General features: G+C 51.0%; 2 protein-coding genes across 2 annotated transcripts in view; one reads left to right on the top strand and one right to left on the bottom strand.

Moving 5' to 3' along the window:
* DUOX1 (dual oxidase 1) overlaps positions 1-17,931 on the bottom strand; it is a 32,657-nt gene extending 14,726 nt beyond the window's left edge. The window contains exons 1-20 of the mRNA XM_019668672.1: positions 17,850-17,931; positions 15,878-15,986; positions 13,345-13,428; positions 12,983-13,147; positions 12,029-12,216; positions 11,644-11,845; positions 11,333-11,499; positions 10,905-10,965; positions 10,682-10,778; positions 9,617-9,707; positions 8,453-8,555; positions 8,032-8,204; positions 6,703-6,878; positions 6,408-6,526; positions 5,649-5,786; positions 4,835-4,948; positions 3,882-4,081; positions 3,032-3,217; positions 741-966; positions 378-471 (exon numbers count right to left, since the gene is read on the bottom strand). Coding sequence (XP_019524217.1) covers positions 378-471; positions 741-966; positions 3,032-3,217; positions 3,882-4,081; positions 4,835-4,948; positions 5,649-5,786; positions 6,408-6,526; positions 6,703-6,878; positions 8,032-8,204; positions 8,453-8,555; positions 9,617-9,707; positions 10,682-10,778; positions 10,905-10,965; positions 11,333-11,499; positions 11,644-11,845; positions 12,029-12,216; positions 12,983-13,147; positions 13,345-13,428; positions 15,878-15,935 — 2,642 coding nt within the window. The 5' untranslated portion in view covers positions 15,936-15,986; positions 17,850-17,931. The remainder of the gene's footprint in view (positions 1-377; positions 472-740; positions 967-3,031; positions 3,218-3,881; positions 4,082-4,834; positions 4,949-5,648; positions 5,787-6,407; positions 6,527-6,702; positions 6,879-8,031; positions 8,205-8,452; positions 8,556-9,616; positions 9,708-10,681; positions 10,779-10,904; positions 10,966-11,332; positions 11,500-11,643; positions 11,846-12,028; positions 12,217-12,982; positions 13,148-13,344; positions 13,429-15,877; positions 15,987-17,849) is intronic.
* A 298-nt stretch (positions 17,932-18,229) lies between these two features.
* Positions 18,230-24,397, top strand: part of DUOXA1 (dual oxidase maturation factor 1) — a 10,648-nt gene continuing 4,480 nt past the window's right edge. Inside the window, exons 1-2 of the mRNA XM_019668675.1 lie at positions 18,230-18,472; positions 18,816-18,893. The gene's annotated coding sequence lies outside the window, so the exon portion shown is untranslated. The remainder of the gene's footprint in view (positions 18,473-18,815; positions 18,894-24,397) is intronic.

Genomic DNA, 24,397 nt, shown 5'->3' with positions numbered 1-24,397 from the left:
CGTCTTTGTCAGCCAGAGAGAACATGGACTCCACCACCTCGGCCAGCTGGGCCTTGGACAGGCAGTTGTTGGAGATCTCAATGAAGGACCTGGGGCCAGGGGAAGGGAGCCATCAGGCCCTGACAAGGGGTCTGGGGCCTAGGCACAAGGGCCCAATGACCATTACCTCAGGCCTTCAGAGCCAACATGGAAGAAGGGCCTCGACTGGCCAAATCCCGACTCCCACCCCCCACCCCCAGCTATATCAGTCTCTGGTTATATGGGTGAGGAGAAGGAAGCCCCCGCTCTTTGCCCTCTTGCTTCCTCTTTCATGTCCCGCCTCTTCCCCTGGCAGTTCCTGCTCTGGCCCACTCTCCTGACTGTCCCTCAGGACCAACCTCAGCATCCTGATGAACTCGTCCTTGGAAATGAGACCATTCCCATCGAAGTCGTACATGCGGAACATAAGGCGAGACTTCTCCTCAGGGGAGCCTGGGAGAAGGAGAACCCCATGAGAGCAGCCCACCTGCCTAAGCCCCCGGCTGGCTAAAAGGGGCCTCACCCTAGTGTGACCCACTGCTGGACACAGTGAGGGGTCAGTCTGCTTCCTGACCCTTACCTGGGCATTCCCAGATGTCTGCCATGACTAGAAACCCGGCACCAGTGTCTCTCCATCTCCAATAGGTCAGCTGCACTCCAGCCTCAGCCTCCAGCCCCTTTGATCTTCTTCTATTTGGACAATTTCTCCCTCCTCCCCCTACCTTTCATGAAGACCACCAGGATGTCCAGGAACTCCCGGAAGGACAGGTAGCCATTGCCGTCTTTGTCAGCCAGAGAGAACATGGACTCCACAAACATGTCCTGGGGCTTGAGGCCCAGGGACTCGGCAAACTCAGCTCTGCTCAGTTCGCACGTCAGGGCCTCCTGCACCTTCTGTGAGGAGTCCAGGGGCAGCGTCCCTGCATCTGCCTGGTCAATGTCCAGCACCTGTACTCAGGCAGCAGCAGAGGGAGGGAGAGAAGGAGACAGGAATTCCTTGACTTGAAGACCAGTTGAGGCTTGCAGGAGCCACCTTTTAAGGTGTCTGCCCACAGCCCCTCATCTAAGCATTACCCTGAAAGCCCTGAGGGTGGTCCCTCTGGCCCCTTGTTCTACAGAACCCTGGCCCTGTGCACCCGCTGAATGGACCAGGGATGTACACTTGAGTGGAGCAGGGGATCTGGAACTGGGACTGAGAGGTCCCAGGTCTGTCTTGACATGAGCACAAGAAAACTCAGAAATTGTGGACCACCCTGTTCATGAAAGTGCTCAGAGACCCAAAGACAGACAGGGAAGCAGGGGCACAGAGAAAACAGAGGCAGCCTCAGCGAAAAGTGGCCTTGTTTGCTGACAGCCTTCTCTTTCCTGATACTTTCCAGGACAGGTCACAGTCCTCCCTTTAGAATTCCCGTGACACCACTATACCCTCAGAGTCAACTGCCCCTTTCGTGAACGCTAGCTTGAGTGGGTTGCTCTTACATCCAAAGGAGTTTTGACTGAGAAAAAGCCCCAGCTGAGTTGAGAAAACGTTGGGCTTGGGAAGGGGCAATTCTCATCGTGAGCCATCTCCAGCCCACCCAATGGACTGGACCACCATAAGGAGAGCAGGCTGTGAGAGAAGCAGGCAGGCTGCAAACCATTACACCTGCCTTTCCTGCCTAGCAACTGGGAGCCCCTGCTCGAGGTGGGCTGTGGTTTCACGAGGTAAACCTTGTTACTTGAAACAAGGTGCTTTAGTAGAAAGAGCCTGGGACTGGAGGCATGAGACCCTGCTTGTTCATGTCCCCGCTGTGCTACCCGCTCACTGAATGGCCTCAGGCAAGTCGCTTCAGTTGTCTGGCATTCATTTCCTCATCTGCTTACATATCTCACAGGGTTATTGTGAGAATCAACAAGACAAGCTGTGTGGAAAATATTTTGAAAGCACCGTGCAGATAGAAAGGGTTGGCAGTTACCCCCGGGATACAGTAGCACACCCTCACTTCCCAGCCCAAGGAGTGCTCAGCCCTGGCAGATCCTGAATTGAGCGCAGGTGCCCAGGTCCTGCCTGGGCCCTGGGCAAGGAGTCAACCCAGCTGGGGGACGGAGCCTCCCTTCTAGTTCATACTCAAGTTCCACTTGTTTGAGGAGTAAATGGTAGCTTCCCTCATGAATCCTCTCCCCAGCTAGCCAACCCTGCTCCTCCTCAAACACTAATTTTTTTTTTTTGCCCTTTTACCAGGCACCTCTGCTCAGTCTTTCCTGCTCCTTTCTTCTAAGCCAAAACTTTGCCAAATTTGAGTCCTTGTCAAATCTCATTTCCACCATGACTTTACATCAGCCTGAAGCCTCATTGCCTTTTCTGAACTCCTAGACCACTTATTTCCAGGGTCATTTTTGTAGCTGTCATTTTTTGCCAGTTAGCTTCCTTTCTGTACACATCCCATCTTCCCAGTGGGATGACAAACTCCTTCAGTGGGAGTCCATGCTGTATTTGTCTTGTATTTCCCAAGTTTCTCCTCTCCACTGTTCTGCTCCCAGGCTGCCTTTATTTTTATGCCAGATATGAACTCAAGTCCTTGCATTTCTCTTCCTAACTTATTTCCCCACATCCTCTCAGTAGCATTCGGAAATCTGCAAGGTGGACCATAATGCACCATGGAGGCCTCTAGCAGCTGCAGTCACCCAAGGAGGGGTGACGAGGGTTCTCATTACCCCCCGCTGCCTGTCTTGCTCTAGGTTTCTGCAGCCTTTGGGGGGATAAGTGAGGGCAGAGAGCCTGAACAAAGAGATAAGGGACACAAGCCCCTTCATAGGCATTGCCTCTCTCAAGTCTCATGGGAGGGACAGGATTGGGAGGAGGGCAAGAACACCTCCCTATAGAAGGGTCAGGTGACTTGGCCAAAATCACAGTAGAGTTGATTCCTGGCCGAGAACTCAGGGCTTCTGACTTTCCCTGGAGTCACACCATGGCCTCAGTTAGGGCCCCACTACAGGCGAACACGCTAGGACAGATCTGATCCCACATCCACACCTGGGAGAAAAGGTGCCTGAAAAAGGTCTCCAGGAGGTGGCTCCGCTGCTCCCGAGTCACAGCTACCCTCATCAGCTCCTGCTCCCGCAGCTCCCACTCCTGGAAGCTCAACCCACTCTCCTTCAGGGCCCCGCGAAGGTTTTCCACCAGTGCCTGCCGCTCTTCTTCCATGTTAAATAGCAGCACCTACGGAGGAGGCAGGAGGGAGAGCAACCATTTGTCAAGGCCTCTTGAGGCTAGGAACTTTACATGAATTTTGTGTTTGCGGGGGTGTGGGGGGTGGTGTGTGCAGAATCTGCTGGAAAGAGAACACTTGCAAAAGGGATATTGTTATTCTGGGCACATGGGGTTAAGTGGTTTACTTATAGCTGCAGAGGTAGCATTCCAGGCATGTGTACAAAGCCATTCTTCCCTCTCTACCCCACACTGGAGAAGAGAGGGGAAAGCAGGGAGTCCCAGGGATAGAGGAGATGGTAAGCCAGGCAGTCAGAGCTGAAGATGAGCCTCTGATTGAGCTCCCCTCCAAAACCTCTAACAATTCACTACAGCCTGAAATCAGGGGACAGGGAAGAGGGCCCAGTTTCTTCCAAGGACTCCCAGTAGGACCTGCCATGGTGTCCTTAGACAGGGAAGGGGCAAACTGTGTCTGCACGGGTAAGAGGGGACTGTGGAGATTATGCCATCCAGCAGGCCCAGAGCAGGACGAATGTGCTCAAGTTTATCTATCAGGTACCACAGTCAGGGACTAGAAGCCGGAAACTCTGCCTGGTCCAGCGCACCTTCCCCTCCACTTGGCTGCCTCCCTGGCTGTGACTGTGGACAAGGAGCCAAGGGACCAGCTGGGCCATACCAGGTCATACTCCTTGGGGATCTTGAGCAGCAGGGTGCGGTGTCCACGGTTGTTGGACAGAATGAGGTTGACCTGCTGTGGGGGCCGCAGCTGGATGATGCGCAGTACAGAGAACCTGCCGTCCATGACCCGGATCTGCCCGGGCTGCAGGTGCAGGAGCACAGGCCTGCAGGGCTCCTTGCGGCCCTGCCATTCCAATGCTGGGGAGAGACAGGGCTGGGTCAGCTGGGCACGGTGGGCCTGCCCTGCCCGAAGTGCATCCTGAGGAAGAAAGCCAGCTCAGGGCTGGAGTCGGATCAAGGCCTCCACAGTTCCTTGCCCCTTCTTGGGTACTGAGTGCCATCTCCTCTCCAACAGTCCCGCTGTGCCTCTCGCCCATGAGAAGAACAACTACCATTTCCTGAGTGTTTCCTATGTACCCAACACTGTACCAAGTACTTTGCATGAACGAGTTCATTTAATCTTCGTAGATCTATGAGGTAAGTGCTATTATTATTCCTATTTTACAGATAAGGAAAAACACATTTAGAGAAATTTAAAAATCTGCCTAAGGTCCAACTGGTAGAACCAAGATTCCAATTCTCAGTCAGTCTGACACTAGACCTTCATTAATTACTTCCCTGTTGCCTGAAATTCTAGTGTGAGATACACAAAGCAGCAGTTCTTGGGAATTTGTGAGTCACGGTAACCCTTTGAAATGTAATCAGGGTCCTGTGATCCTCCCTATGAGTCTATCACATTCTCTTTATTTGGGAGCCATTGGGAGGAGTTAGGAGGTGGAAGGAATCCAGGTCCGACTTCTACCTAAATAACCCACCGGCTCTTCCCACCTGCCCTGGCTGCCTGGAGGCCTAGGAAAGGCAGGCCTTTTCCTTAGGATGATGAAGTGGAGATGGGGCTGTCACCCTGAGTTATGTCCTCCCCATCACCACCCCAGCTGGCCCCAGACCTACCTTCCACGCCCTCCACGAGCTTCTCAGACTTGATGCTCTGGCGGTCCTGGCCCTGGAGCCTCTTGAAATTTCTCCTCCGGAGCTGAGCAACAATCCATGCGACAAGCAGACTCACTGGGAGGGCAGACACAATAGGATTCTCAGAGCAAGGTGGGGGCCTGCGAAGATCAGCGGCTCCTCTCCCAGCCTCCTTTCCTTGGCAAGATGCCCTGCTTTCCCTACATCCTAGGTCTGTCCGTTCAGCTGTGTCAAATTGTAAAGCTCCCACGAGTTGGGGGGGAGGGGGGAGCCAGGGGAGAGCTGGTTTGCATCCCACGGGTTGCTTTGGGTGGTATCTAAGATGCCTGCGCAGCCTCCTTTCCTGCTTCTACAACTCATCTCCCTTCCTGGCTAGAGACTGGACGCACTCTGCCAGGCTGCTGGTATTGACCCCACACCCAGCCGTGTCAAACACTAAGTCCCAAGCCTATGGCTCAGCAACCACATCTCAGCCCTGGTTCTCTAATAAGGATTTGCTCTGACAGTTTCCCAGCCAGGCTCCTACAAATAGCTGTGGATTATGGATTCCTCATGGCGTCTGACCAATCTGGGCCCTCGGGTGGGGTGGGGAACTCAGGAGAACAGGGGAATAATTCTCCCTGGAGCTGACTTATCTGCAGGTCAAACACTTCTCATGTGCGCTCCTGTTCTGATGTTTTCATCGTCTGCCCAGGGGAACATATTCTGCATGGTTGGCTGTCACAGATGGGTCCACCCCAACCCTGCTCCTCAGCTTGCATCTCTCACCCAACCCTGCCCTGCCCATCACTTTTACCCAGGGGGAAGCAGCAGAGAGCCCCAATGGTGACGCCGAAGCCAAATCCACTGCCCTTGAAATAGTCCCTCATGACTGGGGGCGCACAGGCTGGCAGGCCCTCGGTGCTGAGTTGTCTTGGCTGTGGACAGGGGTCTCCTGGGGAGCCAGAGAAAGCTAGGGTCCTGTGGGGTGCTGGGCCACAGGCTCAGGCACAGGATCATGGAGGAAGTTAGGATGGCCCTCTAAGGAAATGGGCTTTGGGTAACAGAGGGGAGGGGACTGCTTACCCCTGCCATTGTACCAGCAATGTGGTGTTTGCCTACTTGGGTAACAAGTAGGGTCCCAAATGAACCTTAACCTCTGTCTCACCCTCACATGTACATATGTACACACACACACACACACACACACACACACACACACACACACACACAACCCTTCCCTTGTCACTGCTGTGGGGTTGGGATATCCTCACTGTACAAGGCCCTCCTACTGTTCTACCCACCCCCAACCCCATCACAGCTGAACTTGAGCCTCCTCAACAGGTCTCTCTGATTCTCAGTCCTGCCCTCATGGGCACCTCCTGGAGTTGTGCAGAGGGGAACATACACGGCTGTGTGTGGCAACCTTGGTGCCCAGATCCAAAGTTCCCAAGGGTAGAGCCGTAGTTCACTCTCCCTAGGAGTCTACTGTCCAGCCCCATTGAACCACACCCACAGCTGAGGAGGAAGGAAACGCCAGACCCCAAACCCCTCCAAGCACCCCTTGCCCACTCACCCGCATGCCAGAAAAAGACATTGGGCTGCAGGGCACTGGGGTCCACATTGGTGACGGTCACTAGAACATCCCATAGGGAAGTGTTTCTGATCTCTGAGATCTCTTCCTCAGAGAACAGCCTGGGGGTGGGAGAGGTGGAGAGTTCTCACAGTTTCCCCAGATGAGGAAAGAGACGCAAAGGGGTTGAGAGGGGGTGGGACCAGCTGGAAATCAAGGACCCATGCGGGCTGTTACAGGCAGAGGGTCTGGGCCCAGGCTGAGGTGGAGTCGGAGGTGGGGCCCAGGCAGGCCTTACCCATTCCTGGTGTTCTCAAACCAGTAACGGTCGCCATCCCGCAGCCGCACAAACTGGTCAAGGACTATGGAGCTGAAGAGGGGTCCAGGGTCTCCATGGCTCTCTAGGAGCCCCCCCGGGAGCAGCTCCAGCCGGGATAGGTCCTGGTTGTACAGGGCAGCTGTGGCCTCCAGCACCTGGGGACAGGAGTGAGTGTAAGGACCTGACACCCACCCTCAGGCAAAGAGGTGGTTCCAAGGGATCAGCCTCAGGGATAATCATAATAATAAATGACAGTGACAATTATTCACTTATTATGCCCCAGGCACTGCTCTGAGTGCTTTACATAAGTTAACTCATTATGCGAACTCTCTCACAGGTTCAGCTGCCTATTTTACAAAGTTGGCATGAAACAGGCAGCCAGTCCCCTACATGATTTGTTCTTGAAAAGGTATGAAAATTGAAGGATCAAAATCAGTGCAAATGTTGAAGTATGGACTGCTGTGTTAGAAAAAAGTTTTATTCTCAGGGCTTAAAAAAAATGTTTAAAAAATCAAATCCCTGCATATACATTGCCTTTTAAAGACAGTCTTCAACAATATATGAGCAGCATATTCTACCTGACCTTTACTTTAGTTCTTTTCTCCACAATGTAAATAAGCACTTGACCAGCTTAATTCCAACAAGGCCCAGTTGAAACTAAAGATTTGCTACTTTGGGTATGTCTGGTGATTCCTATCTTTATTTTGATTTTATGAAGTCTATGAGCCCCATGCACATATCACTTCTTTGTCGGCCTTTCAATTCTCCACTTTTCTAACAATCTTGTAAAATAATAAGAACACAAGCAATAAAGTAGTCATAAAATTGCAGAAACACTGCTGTGCCAAGATAGTAAGGAGGCTAAAACTGGTCTGTTGGCTGGCAGGCAATGCCATTCGTCCAGGTGATAGCTCAGGTGTGACAGCTGACTCCCCAAAAGCAGCTTGAATATCAGTGCACGAAAGCACGACTTGTTCCTGAGTCAAGGGCCTGCTATACCCACTCAGGAAATCATTGGGAAGAGGAAATGAGAAAATGCCTATTAAGTGCCTAGCATGCAATGGATGCCCAATAAAATAAACATTTGCTGGCGCTGCACAGTTACAGAGTCTAAAACCGAATCCTGCTTTATCTGGTAACCTCCATCCTGGTGTGTGATACTGGGAAAGTCAACCTGGGTGAGCCCTGCCCCTCTCACCAGGTTCTTGTCTGTCTCTGGTGCCTGTATCTTGCTGCCCATCTTCTGTGTCTCAGGCCAGTGTGCCCTAGCTCTCCCACCCTGCCCTCTGGGTCCCGACCCCTCCTCACAGTGCCATTAGTCCGGGAGAGTGCAGGGTTGATGTCCTGCCATCTGGTAACAGGAGGCAGGCCCAGTGCTGCCCTGGCCTTGGGGTAAGAGGGCAGGCCCAGATCCCTGCCCCGCTGCAGGCAGCTGGCCAGGTGGTCTGTGCGGGAAAACTTCAGCGTCCCAGGCCAGAAATCTGGAAATGACATACCGGAAGATCTGAGGGAGCTCAGCGCCACCCTAGCTCCTCCAGCCCATACCCCAGGCTCCAACCAGCCCCAGGGATCCCTGAGCCATACCAAAGGAGCGAGGAGCCAGGGCTAGCACTCAGAGAGTGCAGGCTCTCAGCCCTTGGCACCCCTCCCTGCCTGACTCTGGAGCTCCAGCTGAATCTGCTCCCGGGGACCAGGGGTACACAACCTGCAGGGATGGCCTCAGCCTCACCTCTCAAGTCTTCAACCACCACATGGTCCTCTCGCTCAGCGATTTGAGAGGCCATGCCCAGCAGCAATGCATCCACATCTTCAGCTCTTTGTAGGTTTGGGTGCTATGGGGGTCGGGAGAGGAAAGGGTGTAGCTAATGGGGCAGAGGTTGAGCAGCCAGGCTCCCTCCACCCCACAGTCCATATCCTGGGTCCACCCAGCCCTGCTGTCATTCCCAAACCGGTGGCTATTCCTCCTCTACAGGTTGATGTCCCACTCAGGGTGAGTGATGTCCCTATCCAAAGCCCATGCTGCTGGGAGACAGGTCTCCACAAGCACAAGGGATGGAAACCTTTATTCCTTCTATTTTAGGAGACTAGACAGTATGGTTGACAAAGGCGCTAGAAGATGTAGGTCTTGGTCCTTGCTAATTATCTGTGTGATTATGGGCAAGTCCCAGGATCTCTCTGAACTCAGTGTCCTTCCCTTAATAAAAAGGGCCTTAGAGATTAATAAAATAAAATTAATAATAAAAAGGGATTAGGAGGACACTGAGGTCTCTTTCAGCTCAGCTCTATGACTCTGATCCTATGCCTTCCTCTTCTCTTTTTCTCCCACCTCCCTTCCCCTCTATGAACACTCACAACGTATCTGATTTTGCTTTAAATTAATGATCGATATTCCTGACCTACACTGACCTGGTTTGGATGGACAGACTGTCCCCAGTCATCTCTCAGAATCCCCCCTTCCTCCTCACCCCCATCCACACAAACATATTCACACTCTGCCCTGGGTATGTCTAATTGGGAAGTTTCTTTGGGGACTGGGGTGGCTGGGGTACTCCAAGGCCTACAGGGATGCAGAGCTGTTGAGGGAGAAGAAAAACCTAGGAGAAAGCAATGAACATAGAGGCACACTTGCACAGGCCCCACTGTCTCTCACATAGCCTTGAGGTGGGAGAAGAGGGTTGACTTTTAACCATGTACAGCTACCTGGTCATCTCAGACACTAGTAGGGGAGATGGCTGCAGTCCCTCAGGCTGCCTCCTCCATCCCACCCAATCCCAACTGCTGCCTCAGCCCTACTGTTCACCTTCATCACACACCCTTATACACATGCATGCATGTGTGCACATGTACACACAATACACATATATCCACCCACATATATGCCCCCAGCCCTGACCTCTCGGTTCCAGTAGCTGTTGCAGACCCGGATAGCTCTGGAGACACTTGAGTTTTGATTGATGACCCCCTGGAAGTGGCAGCTGGCATTTCTGAAATGCAAGGAGCAGGGGAGTGGTGACTGAGGCCACCCAGTCCTAATGTCAGGCATCAGCTCTGGTCTCCAAGGTTGTGGCCAGAGGCCCAGCCATTGCTTCCCTGAGGTGGTATGTGGTCAGGGTAGGTCTTGAACAATCTGACTTTTGGGAGGTCCCTCTCCCTACATCAGACCAAACACCTAAAAATGCACTCAAAGTTTGTTCGTTCTCTCTCTCTCTCTCTCTCTCTCTCTCTCTCTCTCTCTCTCTCTCTCCCTATATATATGTGTGTATGCTATGTGATAGCACATATCACACACACACGCATTTTTAAAGGATTTTTAATTGTCCTTTTGAAATTAGTTGTCTATGGATAACTCAATTGCTATGATCTCTTGGCCATTATCAGGTATATCCGGAAACTGTTCCAGAGAAAGAAATTCTAACCTATGAATTGTTTTAAATTATAATGCAATTGTAAAAAATAAACTAACATGCTTTGTTTCATATACATTTAATTAAATGTATATTTTTAGTTTAAAGTTCCCTTTTCATTATTTTGGAGCCACCATTTTCTCCAGCTCTCACCTGTTTTTATTATAATTTCTCCAAAAAGTTTATAAGCCTCAGGCCCTGTGCTTACAGCTAAAAATGTCCCCAGTGTATTGTCAAGATCTTAGGTTCAGACGAGCAGGCTTTGTGACTCACCGTCTGAGCCTCAATTAGCCCATCTTAAACTGGGTGATTAGTATCTACACCAGCTGCTGGAAAATAAACACAAAAGTGCTTAAAAACCACAAGGATGTATCTTTTTAAACAACTGCTTTTCTTCTTCTCCATATTAATTTTTTCCTGGGGAAGTGGGCAAGACTTCAGACTGCTAAAGGGTGAGACTCCTGTCCTAAAGACTCCTCAGGCAATTTTTCTCAATTGACAAGCCTGGCCACCACCACCACGCCCCCGCAATGTTTATTTGAGCCCTCCCTCACCTCATGTAGACGCCAGGGGGCACCATGGTGGAGAAGAACTGCTCAGAGGCCGCCAGAAACTCTGGGGAGATGCTAGGGTCCAGGAAAGGGCGGTATCCTGGGGTAAGGGAAGAAGAAACAGGACAGTAAAATTTGACCCTAAAACCACCTTACCTCCACCCCACCTCCCCTCTTCCAAAAAGACTCCTGCAAGCTCTCCCACCCTCCCTCCCCAACCCCTCACCTGCATACTCTGGGGGCATTTTCCGCAGGAAGCTGGGCAGCCACTCATACAAAGCGATGTTCTGAGGGTCAAGAGAGGGGAAAGGGGAGCCGAGTGCTGTAGCTGCCAGGCCAGGAGGGATCTGAGCCCAAGGAAGGCTTAGGTGGGAGGTGCGGACCAGGCAGGAGTAGTCATGGGAGAGGCAGCTCAAACAGGAGAGACGCGGAGGCCTGTCCCCCGAAAGAAATGGGTATATATGGGGGGTGTGAGCTAAATCTCTTGTATAAGTGGCGCTTTGCCTCCTTATCATTTCAGGGTCTATTCCTTCCTAGGCGTCAGCTCTCTGGGGAGGGTGTCCTCCTGGAAAACGGAGTTTCTGGGTGAGGGGCTTTGGGGGAGAGCGGAGCCTCCTGTGGAGCAGGACTTGGGAGGAGGGCCGTGCGACTGACCTGGTAGGTGGCGATGACCCTCTTGCGCGCGTGCTGGAACAGCTCCTCGTCCCTCCAGCCCGGATGCTCGCGGGCCAGCCTCTGCGCCCACAGATTGTGGTAGCGGAACCAGAGCAGGCCCAGTGCCTGCAGGAAGGGCTCGCGATTCCCTCGCTCCGCCCCGAAGGCTGCATCCGATGTGCGGATGCAGGGGACGAGGTGAGCGGCAGTGTGACCCCGGGGAGCGGCACCTCGCCGACCCCTAGCCCGCCTTCCATCCAGCCCTGGCCGCTCCGCCCCTCCAGCGCCCTTGCCAGACCCGGCTGCCTTACCGTACAGGCCCTGGGGCCCGCGCTGTCCCGTGGCAGGATCGGGCGCGGTCCACATGAGCAGGGGGACCTGGGCGTCCCGGGGGAAAGCCGGGTCGGGCCCCGACGCCAGCTGCCCCCCGGAGAAGCTCCGCAGCGCGTCGCTCCAGGAATGCGAAGAGCCATAGATGGCGCTGCCGTCCAGCCAGCCCGTCACCTCGTTGGTCTGCGGGGGCACCGGACAGGTGAGCCGGGGTCGTGTAGCCCAGGCGGGTAAGGGAGGACCAGGGCCAGGCGGGTGTCCGTGTGTGTCGGGTGGGAGCCTCTCCCGACTGGACACCCCAGGCCCAGAGCCCCGGGCCCCACCCGCCTCGGTCCAGCCTCCGCCCCGCCGCCTGCCTTGTCTCACCAGGTCCCGGGGGTTGCTGGGGCTCTGTCCGGTCTTGGGGTCCCAGCGGCTCCTCTGGAAGGGCAGCACCACGTCCCCGCTCTGGTCACGATCGAACACGGGGTCTCCCGGCGGGATTCGGATGTTGAGAAACTCCGCGGGGCAGCCGGGTCTCTCTACACTCACCAGGTCAGACAGCACGTGGTAGCCTGCCCACAGTGGAGGAAGGCATGCAAGGGCCAGCTAAGGCCACGCACCTTTCAGCACCAGGCATCTAGTACTCCTCCTCCTTCCCCTGAATCTTCAAAGGACTCAGCAGCTGTTATTGGCAAGTCTAGGCCTTCACCTCCCCCATCTCTTCCCAGTCCTTTGTTATATACCCTGGTCCAAACTGTTTTCATTTCCAGTTTGGCCTTCTCCTTGGTAACTGGGAGGTGCCCAGTGAGTGTGCCTAGGCAATTAGCAATCAGAATGGCAGTGTGGGCTCCAACACGCTGCTGGGAGCAGCCTGCCCAGAGGGTGGCCAACCTGAGTGGGATGGTGGACACTGGAAAGCAAGTGTGGGCACCCTGGATGGCTCGCAACAGCCTGGCATTCCTGCTAGGAGCCAACAAGCCAGTCACTGGGGTAAGGTTGCCCTAGCACGCCCATCTACCCCCAGCACGCCCCCCCCCCAGCCCTCCTGCCAGTGTCAGAACCCTGCCCTAGGAGCCACAGGGGCCAAGAGTGAGAACAGGGTCCTACCAAGAGTCCCTACCAAATTATTTTCATGCTCCTGCTTCTGTTCCCCACCCCCATCAACAGCCCAACGCAGGTCAGATTTATACCTCCCCCAGCCAGACTTTCTCCCTCTGCTCCCCTCCATCTCTCTCACCCTCCGTCACTTCTCTCTCTCACTCCCTGAGTCCCCCTTCAGAAATAGAGGTGTGTAGCTGACCCCAGTGACTTCCCTCCCCTACAGGTTGAGGCCCTTACCAAAGAAGACCCCCAGCACTGTGCGGTTTTGCAGGGAGGCCTGCCCTGCAGGCCCCCTCATAGCGGTGTTGCTAAGGTCTCGGGGGTTGGGCAGGTGGGGTTCTCCCAAAGGCTGGTACACACCATCTGCGTAGGTAGCTGGAACCAGGCGCTGCAGCCTAGAGCCTAGGGTGGGACAGGTAGGGACAAGAAGGAATCCTCAGGGGGTCTCCCTGAGTTCCTCTCTTCCAGGCTTCCCTCCATACCACAGATCCTAAAACCTTAGAATGGATGAACCTTTGCTGGTGCCTGCCAGCCCTTGCTCCTTAGCAGTGGGTACCACACTGACCCTAGGGCTCTGTCTCCACTTTGCTCTCACCTACCTTTGCTGCCCCATCTGTGCTCCATGAGGTTGTTGTACCACCCATCAAATCGTTGCACCTCCCATGAAATGGAATTCTGAGCTCCTGTGTGAGGACAGAGGGAAAGGGAAGTTGGGCAAGTCAGTGCATGAGAGGATGGGTAGACCAGTAGGATATGGGTCCTGCAAGCCTGGCTTTTGGGGCAGCAGGAAGTGCACAGATGTGAGAGGTAGTGCCCAAGTTCAAACCCAACCTTTAAGTAGCTGGGGGGGGGGCGGTGAGGGTGGCTATGGCAGGGAGCACTAAAGCAATGTAGCCAGGTGCAGTGTGCTGATAAATAGCCTCAGGGTGGAAGAGGGAGCAGAAGGAGAACCATGGCGATGGGGAAGGGGATGCAGGAGACTTCTACTGTCCTTACACCTCCCTGGAGGACATGGCAGGACAGAAGCCATTCCAAGCAGTAAGATATCACACAGAGAAAAAGCCAGCCACTCTTCCACCCAGGGAAGGACATGTCGTTCTGTGACCCATCCCAGGGCAGGGGCAGTGTGGAGAGGAGCTTGGCCTTCTCCTGCTGAACAGAGCCTAGAGCAAGGATGTGGGCTGCAGGGTTATGGCTTTGAGGCCTTGCTACTCTGGTCTTTTTCCCCCGGTTACTTGGGTGGGATCAAGGACTGATAGTCATATAGATAACTTCACCTCTTCCTCTTTGGGGGCATCATGTCCCCCATATAATTCCTCCTCTTAACCCTATTGTACTCTCAAAAATCTAGGACCTGGGAGGGAACACTCAGCTGTTGAGAGAAGAGCTCAGGCAGTGAGGGACAGAGAGAAAGGTCCAGAATCAGAGATACAGCATAGGTCCTTCCAGTCATCAGATCAGATCACCACCCAGGTTCCTTTCCCCAAACTAGGAGGCTACAGGGCTGACGCTCCCTCTCTGCTCACCTCAGAGATCAGAGCAAAGAAAAGGACTCTCATCAGCCAGAGTCTGACTCTCTCCCCTCTCACACCAAGGACAGGGTCTCAGAGCTACCCTTCAGCCCCATACCTGATAGACTTGTGCGTGTACATGTATACACACACACACACACACACACACACACACACACACACACACACACACCAGGAAGTCAGAGAAGAAAATGACTCAGGCACTGATGGTTGAGCAAAGAACTGAGGGAGAGCAGAGAAGTGACCCCAAAGTATGCTACTTTGGCACCTGGATTATTTTGGGCTGAAGGCACTTGAGACCTAGCAGACTCAAGAAAAACTTACCTGTCCCTTAACTACCAGATAGGGGGCCTGGCCCAGAAAGAGAGTTAATTAGTACCAGAGATAAATTTTTATCTACATGGCAGGACAAACATCTAACCAAACATCTGCTCTTTGTATTGCCTTGTGAATTTCCCTTCTCCTTTTCGAAGCCCCAGGCCCCTATCCCATTTCTCAGCTCGGGATGGCACAGAAGCCTCAACTATTCAACTTGCCTTTGGGTCTCCTATTTTTATGGGGCTCTAATATGTATGAAATTCAATGTATTTTTTCTCCTGTTATTCTGTCTTATAACAGCTTGATTGTTAGACCAGCCAAAGAACCTAAATGAGAATAAGGAAAACAATTTCCACCCCTACAGAATCCAACTAAGGATCCAGAACTTGGGATCGGAACATAGGGCAGCCATGTACATGTGATCTCTAAAATAAGATGAACTGGAGGCAGAAAAAGGGGGGACTTCTTGGAGAGGGTGTAGGGGGAAATGCCTCTTGGGAATAAGAAGCAAGAGCTGCGGAGAAAAGGAAAAATTAAGGCGAAGGCATAGAGAGAAAGGAATGAGAATGTGAGCATCTTTGGCAAGCGAGAAGCTGCAGGGACCATCTCACCATCCTTTGCCTCCAGCCAAGACAGATTGTTCCACAGGTTGTCTTTGTTCTCTGTTCTTGCATCCCCCACCCCTGATGATCAGGAACTTGCTCTTTTTAACCTAACTTGTGGCACCTTAAGCCAACTTCCCTCGTCAGAGACCCAGACTACAGAGATCAGAGACTGGCCTCAGATTCTAGTAAGATACTGTCCAAAGCTGAAGGTAACAAACATGAAACTCTGGTGTATTGTATTGTTTTGTTTTTAAGTCATATTGTTTTAAAACAGTGGTGATTTCCCTTTGGAGAGGTCAACTTTTAGTCCAGTCTGACCCCAAGATCCTTTATTTTTTGTGTGTCTACTCAATCTTTTTCTATTTGGGGTCAGGGGGTCCTTAATTTATAAGATAAGGGAGAGAGAAAGGGCCCCAAGCTACAAGGAATGAAATAAGAAGTGCTGACACAGCAGTTGAAGGCTCCCTAATTCTGTGTATTTGGGCAAATATGTCATTCCATTATCTACCCATGTAGTCAACAAGCTGGAAATGAGCACCTACCATGTGCAGGCTACTGTGTTAGCTAAGGAGTAGGGATACAGAGATGAATACGATACAGCTTCTGTGCTTGGGGGAGCCCAGAAGATGCTGGGTTCCTCTGCGCCTAGCCATGCTTCTCCTCCAATCTGTACTCACCTGTGAGCGTCCACGGCCCAACCAGGAGTGTCCATGCCAGAGCCAGGCGGAAGCCCATGATGAAAATTATAATAGGGCTCAGGTGTTAGAATCCCTTAAAATGGAAACCCTAGAAAAAGACAGAGGACAGAGAAAATGAACCCCAACAGTTCAGGAAAGTCAGGCCAGGGCCTCTGCAAGTCCCTATGAATCAAGGCATAGGGCTGAGCCATGGCCACAGTGGGTAGGTAGCAAAGAGCAGGTGACTCACTACCTCCCAGGAATCTTTCATTCATTCAACAAATACCTGATGGGCACCCAATTTGTAGTGGGCATGGACCTAGGCACTGAGATTAAGTACTGAATGTAGCAAACAGAAATCCCTGCCTTCCTGGACTTGACCTCCTAAGATTAATTGGAAAACATTACTTTGGCCAAGGAATAGTGTGTATTCCTTGCACTGAGCCTTGCGTGGGGGCCAGGACCCTGGGCTGAGGGCAGGATGTGGTGCTGTTGCCAGTCTACTGTGTGAATCTTAGGCAGGTCACTTATCTGGTCTGGACCTTGCTTTTCTCTTCGCGTTATGGGAGTAAATAGGCCTGAACTGTTTACCTCCTAGTATGGTTGCCCGAATCAAATATGAGAATGAGAATGAAAACTGAAAGGTGTTATGTAGTTGTAATACAGAAAGGATAGGTTGGAGGTGGCTCCTCTGTGAGGACTCACAGGGGTTCATGTGTTTGATGCCAGCTTCCTGCTCTTTCTCCCCAGATCAGTAAATCACCCAGGAACAACAGGGAAACAGAGGCAGCAGGGGACTCAGTTTGGGAATCCTCAGTGGCACGGGGAGTGCCTAAGGCCACTGAAGACCTCCGAAAGGCAATACGGAGATTGGGGGTGGGCTGGAGAACTATCTAGTGGAGGAAGGTGGGAGCTCAGGGAAAGCCTCATCTCCAGACAAACCCTCAGGGCTCCTGGACAGGTTGTCTAGTCACAGAGGATGGAACCCAGAGGGTAACTTCATCCCCACTCACCATCCCCCATTTAAAAAATGAAAACATCTGGGCCCTGTCATAACTCAAAAGGTTAGTTACCCACTCCATCCCACAGACTGTCCAGGCACTGGCCTTTGATAGTTTGTGAAGAACAGAACTCTGGATGGTCGAAGCCATGAGGCTGGACACGCTGAAGTGGCCACAGTGGTCCTTCCCTGATCTAGGATGTCCTGCACTTTCCCCCCTACCGCTCTGACTTCTGAATCCTTGCCCCCAGACACCAGTGTGCCGCTCAGCCTGTAAAAGCATACAGTGAGCTTTCAGGCCAGGCTGTAGGGACAATCTGAAAGGTTGCTTCATAGCCACTCCTTGTGTGTGGGTAGCCACAATGATTTACACAGCAACATTGGTTCAGTAACTTCCCAGCAGCAATCTTGAAAGGAAGGCACAGCCTCATGACAGGGCAGTGAAGCCCCAGACAGCAGCAGAACAGGGGGAGAACACAGGCCTGCCTGGTTCTGGCCCCACATGACTACTTTTCCAGCCTGAAGTCCTAGAGTGGTGACCCTGGGGTGGGAAAGATGAGTCAAGGCCCTAGGGAATAACAACTTGGTCGCAAGAGAGGACTGATGTGGAAAGCCTGGCCTCTGAAAGCCCCAAATTCCCTCCCTGGAATCCTGTGCTGGTGCCAAGATACGCTCCAGAGAGACTGCCCTAGGCCCAAGCAAACTAGGCCACCCAATATTTCCAGGTCTCAAAGAACGCAGTCTCCCAAAGCCTTGATGGGATGGAAGATAGACCCTAACAGGGCCCACTGTAGCCTCAGGCTAAGAACAGACGCCCAGGGGGTGGGGAAGCTAGGCTGGAATTCCACTTCCCTCAAAAATGTGGCGAAGCGGGGGCACAGTCTGCCGCAGCCAAGCGGCTGGAGATCCCTTCCCCTGACCCCGAGCTCCGAGGCTCTTGGGCCGGCGGGCAGAAGCCCTCCTGGATCTGACCTGCGGCTGCGGTGTTCCCGGAGCCGGGACTGCGGCTTGGTTTCCGCCTGGCGCGAAACGGCCCGCAAAGCTGGGTCTCGTCCTGCTCCCTCTCCTGCTCTGCGCCGAGGCGGGCGGGACTGGGAGATGAAGAGGGGATGGCGCGCCCCAGTTCTAAGGCGGGGCGGGGCGGAATGGGGCGGGATAGAAACCCGCGCTCCGGAGACCCGCCGAGGTGCTCCTCGGTGACCTGGGCGCGCGCAAGGTGAGACTGCACGTGCTCGCAGGGCTCAGGTGGCATAGATGTGTGCCCGTGGGAGAGCTCGGCTAGTGCAGCCACGTGGCTGGCGAAAAGGGCAAGTCTGTTTCTTCAATTCTTCTAGGGCTGGGAGAGGGCGGAGGACCGAGAGGGTGCGGAGCAACGGGGAGGCACTCCCCAAATCCTCTCCACACTGTGGGATCTGGGCTCTAAGACCAAGAGGATTCGCCAACGCCCGCAGACCTGGCCAGGCGTCCACGCAAAGCACGGGTCCTCAGGCCCTGTCGGCAGTCTGCGGTAACCACTTCCCACCCCTGGATTCCTCGTGAGATCTCGAGGGTCTCACCGCGCCCGCGCCCCACGGGACCCAGAACTGCATCGCTAGGTTTGTGCTGAAGCTGTCCGGGGTGCTGGGCATGAGGGGAGAAGAAGGAGGGGTTGGAGGGATGGTTGAGGAGGGGATAGGCACCGGCCCCTTCTGTGTACCAGGCCGGGATTGGGGGCAGCGCTGCAGAGCCTGGGGTGCAGTGTGAGAAGTTCGCGAGTGACTTGGAATGGGAGGCGGGGAAGCACCCCAGACCCGGTTTATCTGGTCATAGCCTGGCTCTTAAGTGAATTAGAAGAATGGAGGATAGAAGGGAGCCCCGCCGAGAGAAAAGGCATGCGTTTTGGTGACAACATCGGGACAGAATATCGGGACCGGGTCCCCTCCCTGATCCCATCCCCAGGAGCGCCGCGTGTGAGGTTTCACAGGAGCAGGCCAGCGGTGCGAGTTGCCAAGCACGCATTCTTTGGAAAAGGAGAAGGTAGGGAACCCTGGTCCCATGTGAGTGGGGAGGGGATGCGGCTGCTGGGGTCTGTGCGATCCAGTTGGGTTTGGGAGGGGACATTGAAGTGCCGCCCTCGCCCGGGCCCCTAGGAGCGCACTTTTTGTGTCCATCCAGATAAAATTCAGATCTTCAAAGAGAAAGTTTGGTAGGAAACTGAGAGGAGGGAAGAAAAACTTCGTAAGGCCATAAACGACACAAGGCATACAGACACCGAATCCTTATCTTGGCTAAATTGGAATCTGACTAGTTTGGCTTGCATGATTCAGCACCTCTGGGATCCTTACGCACCTCAGCCCTTACTGGGGATTCCTGTCTCAACCTACTTTTCAGCTCTTGTTCTGTTTTTCCACTTAATTTCTCCTTTGTTACAACAACACACAGACACGTGTTCCCCTGCCCCACCGTCACCCCCTCCACAGGACCCATCAGCTCCAAGTCAAATGGTTGTTTTCAATCTAGTTGTGGAGGGCGTTTTTCCAGGACCCATCAGCTCCAAGTCAAGCAGTTGTCTCAGTCCAGTTGCGGAGGGCACAACTCAGTGGCCCATGTGAGGATTGAATGGGAAACCTTGGTGTTATGAGCACTGCGTTCTTACCAGCTGAGCTAACCGGTCGGCTCCCCATCTCTTCCCTAACCACCCCACCTCCCCCGCCCTGCGTGTTTTTGAAGAGGCTGGAACAGGAGTTCCTTCCTGACAGGGTCCCCTCAGCCAGCCCGAGCTGTAAGCTTTTAATGGAGTCAATCCCAACCAGAGAAATAAACCATCACATTCTGGTGGCTGTCAGCAACTCCAGGCATGTAGAGAATTAGTAGTCCTTACTCTATGGGTTCCAGAAGATGGGGGAGGTGGGTAGGGGGAGACGTCAGGAAGAAATTCTTGTCAAGCTATGACAGGTCACAGAGCACTAAGAAAGCGCATAAGAACTTTGGCTGCTGAAGACTGGAGCTTATACTAGAATGAGTTTTCTTAAAGATGGTAACTATTTCTAGCCCACCCCTCATACAAATGTGGGAACCCCACTTCATCCTACAGTAGGTAAGGATTGTCTTAAATACAGCTGAGTATAAAAAATGCTTCAGTATTTGGGCCGGCCGAGTGGCGCGATGGTTAAGAACTCGCTTGGGATGCCAGAGGGCCCCGGTTCGGATCCCACATATGAGGGCCAGTGACACTGCCCTCCGCAGCTGAGATGCTGAACAACAGCTCAACCTGGAGCTGGGCTGCCATGAGTCGCCGGCGACGGCGTGGGCTGCAGTCCCTGTGGCAGTGGATTGCCATGGGCTACCGTGTGTGGCCAGCAGCCAGCGTGAGCGGCCAGCAGCCACAGTGAGCGGCCATCCAGAAGCCGGCGACTGATCTGCCTCGCCAGGGAAGAGCGCAATGATGGTGCCAACTTGGGCCAGTGAAGCAACATCCTCCACAACTAGACTGAAGAACAAAACGACAGCAACTTGTCTGTTCCCCTTCCCCCAACTCCCCAGCACTGTTCCCATCCCCCCAATTCCCCAATTTAAAAAAAAATGCTTCAGTATTTTAAGGGACTTCAGAAAGGGAAAAGGTGTCCCTCACCTCTCCAGACCAAGTGAGAAGGGATGACTCCAAAATGTGAGGACTGGCTTTGCCCAGTGAGATATCACCCCAATTTTGTCACAGAGGCCTCTGATGGAGGTTTTTTATGTCTAGATGTATATGCTACTGAGAACCACTTCCTTCTCGTGCCTGTATTTCTGTTGATATGAACTTGTAGGTGTACGTCTGTATATTGTGCTTATTTATATTAGTATACTATATATATATATATATCCCCCAATCATGGTGGTGAGCTAGGAGAGAAGTTGGTCAAGTGAAAATTGCCATGAGATTTTTATCAGAATAGAAAAAATTCTACTGTCAGACACTCCTTTGCAAGCCAGGGAGGAAGATATTCCTGATGGAAACTATAAGCTAATAGGAAAAGCAGGGTTGCTGGATGTGGGGACTTTTCACATTTTAGTCCCACCTCTTCAGGCAGGAGGCCTTTTTTAGCTTAATATATAATTAAAATCAAATTAAGATCAGGGTCATGAAAAATTAACTTTAAACGAGGCAATGTAAATTAAGGAGCACCTAATTTATTAAAGTAAACAAGAAGAAATTAAGGCAAATTTTATTCACCAACTGTCTTTTTGCTTTTGCCATCTTTAATAGATATTTTGGAGAATTGGAAATAAGTTAACATTATTCTTCTGTACTTACGATACAGAAAACCTTTTGTTAGTGTTTCTTTGAAGCACCATGATAATAGAGATGAGCCATTCTTATAAAATATTTTATAACCTCCCTTTCAAATAAATGCAGGAATAATGCTAAATTATGGCCCTGAATAAAATACATTACAATTATTATTTGCTTATATTGCAAATATTTGTTTTTGAACTTTCAGCATATAACATGTATTACCAAATTTGCTTTATCTTACTAAACAAGATATTCTACATTTCATAGCCTTTTCTTAAAAAAAAAGCCTTTTATCAAAATTCTAATAATTTCAGTCTAGGTGTCATAAATAAAAAAATTCTTAAACCAATAAACATCTGCTTTAAAATAAATATCACTATCACATATTATACAGCAATAATCCATAAATTCTTACTCATCTTCAGCTACAGTTGAAATGTATGTTTCAGATTGAATTAAACATGAACATTCATGCTTTGGAGACTCCAACTATTAAAGAGGCTTTCTGAACATTTTGTGAAAAGATTAAAAATTGACAGCGTTGGTCAAATCTTTTCCTGCCCAGTCCTTAGCTCTATATTGGTGATACTCAAGTTAATGTCGAATTCGAGTGTGGTATAGGCCAGGGCAATGAGGGAGCATAGCTCCCTCTTGTGTGTGGAAATAGAAGATGCCACCTGCAAAGAGGAACCTATTCATATATTCATTCATTTGATCCATAGACTGATTAGTGTATTCTAAGTGCAGGAGATGCAAAGATGGAAAAACAAAATCCCTGCCCTTAAGGAGATTGGAAGCTAAAGGAGAGAGAAATGTTCAAACAACTAGAGTATATTGTAATTATTAGGATCACGGAGGTATGTTCAAAATGCAGTCAGAACGTTAGAGGTAGAAACATCTACACTGGCCTGATGGCATCAGAGGAAACTTCATGGAGGAGTTAACACAAGCTGAGACTTGAAGAGTGAAAAGGAGTTTGCCAAGAGGGTAAGAGCATTCCAGGCAGAGGAAACAGCATAGACAAAGGCAGGAAGGCTTGAAAGAGCATGTCAGATTCAGGGAGAGGCCAGTAGTTCAGTGTGACTAGAGAACAGACTGGCAGAAAATGGAGATGGAAGGGTAGGTGGGACCAGATCACAAAAGACTTTCTATGTGATGGTGAAAAGATTAGATTTTACCCAGAGGAAAAAAGGAAAATAATTACATTTGCTTGTTAGAAAACTTGTTCTGGCACCAGGCAAGACAGGATGAGGCTGAATTAGCTCAGAGGCAGTAGGGAAGGAAATGCATGGATGGGTTCAAGAAATATTTAGGAGGTAAGCTCTTCCAGGTCTCTGGCTTATTTGATTAATGGGGTGGTGATGCCACTAAAGAGCCAAAGAAAACAGAATCAAAAGCAGAACAGAGACAGTGAATTCCGTTTGGGACCAGTTAAATTTGAGGCATCCATGGAACATCTCAGTGAAAATACCCATGGGATAATTGATCCTTTTGTGTTTGGTGCCTAGGTAGGAGGTCTAACTGGAGACATAGATTTGCGAAGCACCAGCCATGGGAATGGATAAGTTTGCCCAAGGAATCATGAAGAGCGCTAAAAGAAGAGAGTCAAGACAGAATCCTGGAGAGCATAAACATTTAAGAGGGAGGAAGAACTAGCAAAGGGGCCACAAAAGAGATGGCCAAAGGCAGGAGGCTCAGGAGAACATGGTGTCATGGAGGCCCAAGGAGGGAAAGTTTGAAGAAAGAAGGAACGGTCCACAGTGTCAAATACCACAGAGAAGTCAAGAAGGACGAAAAGTGAAAATTTCCCTTTGGATTTAGCACTTAGTGACCTAATGGAAAAGTTGGGGATGGGGAGAAGTCAGGTTGCAATGAGTTGAGGAGATAAGGCAGTGGAAATACCAACATAAACTATTCTTCCAAAAAGCCTGGCTGTGAAAGGGAGAGAATGGGATAAGATGGTAGCTGGAAGGGTCCCAGGAGGTCAAGGGAGAGAGTCCCTTTTCTTTGTGTTCTTAAGATTGGAGAAATTTAAGTATATCCTTGAGAGAAGGAGCCAGCAGAGAAAGGGAAGCTTCAAAGTTGCAAAGAAAAAGGGGGATAACTGATGAGAAAGGTGGTGATGAAGGCAGACAGGATTGGGGTCTGAGCCCAGGAGAAAAGAGATGCCCATTCCTCTGGGATGACAAAATTGATAAGTTAAGAAAAAAGCAAAACTTCATGTTAAAACTGAGACTCAGAGGTTATGTGACAGGGTTAAAAGTTAAAACTGTCTATCTTTCTGCCCCTTTGCTTGATATCATGCTACCTACAGAGAGCGCACAAGGAGATGGCCAACCTAGAAGGAGAAGGGAAGGCTGGGAGCTATGGTATATTGTAGGAGAATCACTGAATTTAGAACTAGAAGGGACCCAAAGATCATCATATCCGATTGCAGATAAGGAAGCCGTGGACAAAGGAAGCTGTTATTTACCTACTCAATGTTATAAAATTAGTTACTGAACAGATGATTCCTAGAATTAGTGGGGTGATATACATTGTAAGGTATAAAAATGTTGAATCACTGTATTGTACACCAGAAACTAATATAACTAATATAATATTGTATACCAGCTATACTTAAATAAACAATAAATAAAATAAGTGTACACATATTCTTAAAAAATTAGTTACCGAAGAACTGGAAGCAGACCCAGAACTGATTTCAGCCCACAAGAAGGATTGGAGAAATAGATAAATAGAGTAATAAAATGCCCCCTCCTTCCCAATCTGGTAGCTTCCATTTATAATTATTGCTCTCTATCAGGTACTATTCTTAGCACTTTACATACGCAATCTCATTTCATACTCACAATGACCCTGTGAGGTAAACATAACTATCATCCCTGTTTTTTAATAAAACCAAGTCTCTATGAGATCAAGTAAATTGCAAGAGGAAGAGGTGGAATTCAAACATGGTTGCTTAACTCCGAAGCTTATTCTTTCACCATATCAGTTAACAAGACATTGCCTAGTCAGACTATAAATTATGGAGCCTCCTGGGCAAACCAAGGCCCCAATATAAGTCGCATGCAGGGAAATGAGCAGAGCTGGGATCACTGATTGTAAGATGCATTTTTTTTTCACCTTTTGGTATTTCTGCAATTGAGGTATATCTTACCAACAATGGCTGTCATGGTTTAATGGGTAGTGTCTTCCTTCCTTCCTTCCTTCCTCCCTCCCTTCCTCCCTCCCTCCCAACCTCCCTCCCTCCTTCCCTCCT

Source organism: Hipposideros armiger, unplaced genomic scaffold (genome assembly GCF_001890085.2).
Source record: "Hipposideros armiger isolate ML-2016 unplaced genomic scaffold, ASM189008v1 scaffold_531, whole genome shotgun sequence".
In the NCBI taxonomy this organism is placed as follows: domain Eukaryota; kingdom Metazoa; phylum Chordata; class Mammalia; order Chiroptera; family Hipposideridae; genus Hipposideros; species Hipposideros armiger.
Note: the sequence above shows the minus strand (reverse complement) of the source record. Positions and strands in the feature narration are given on the sequence as shown.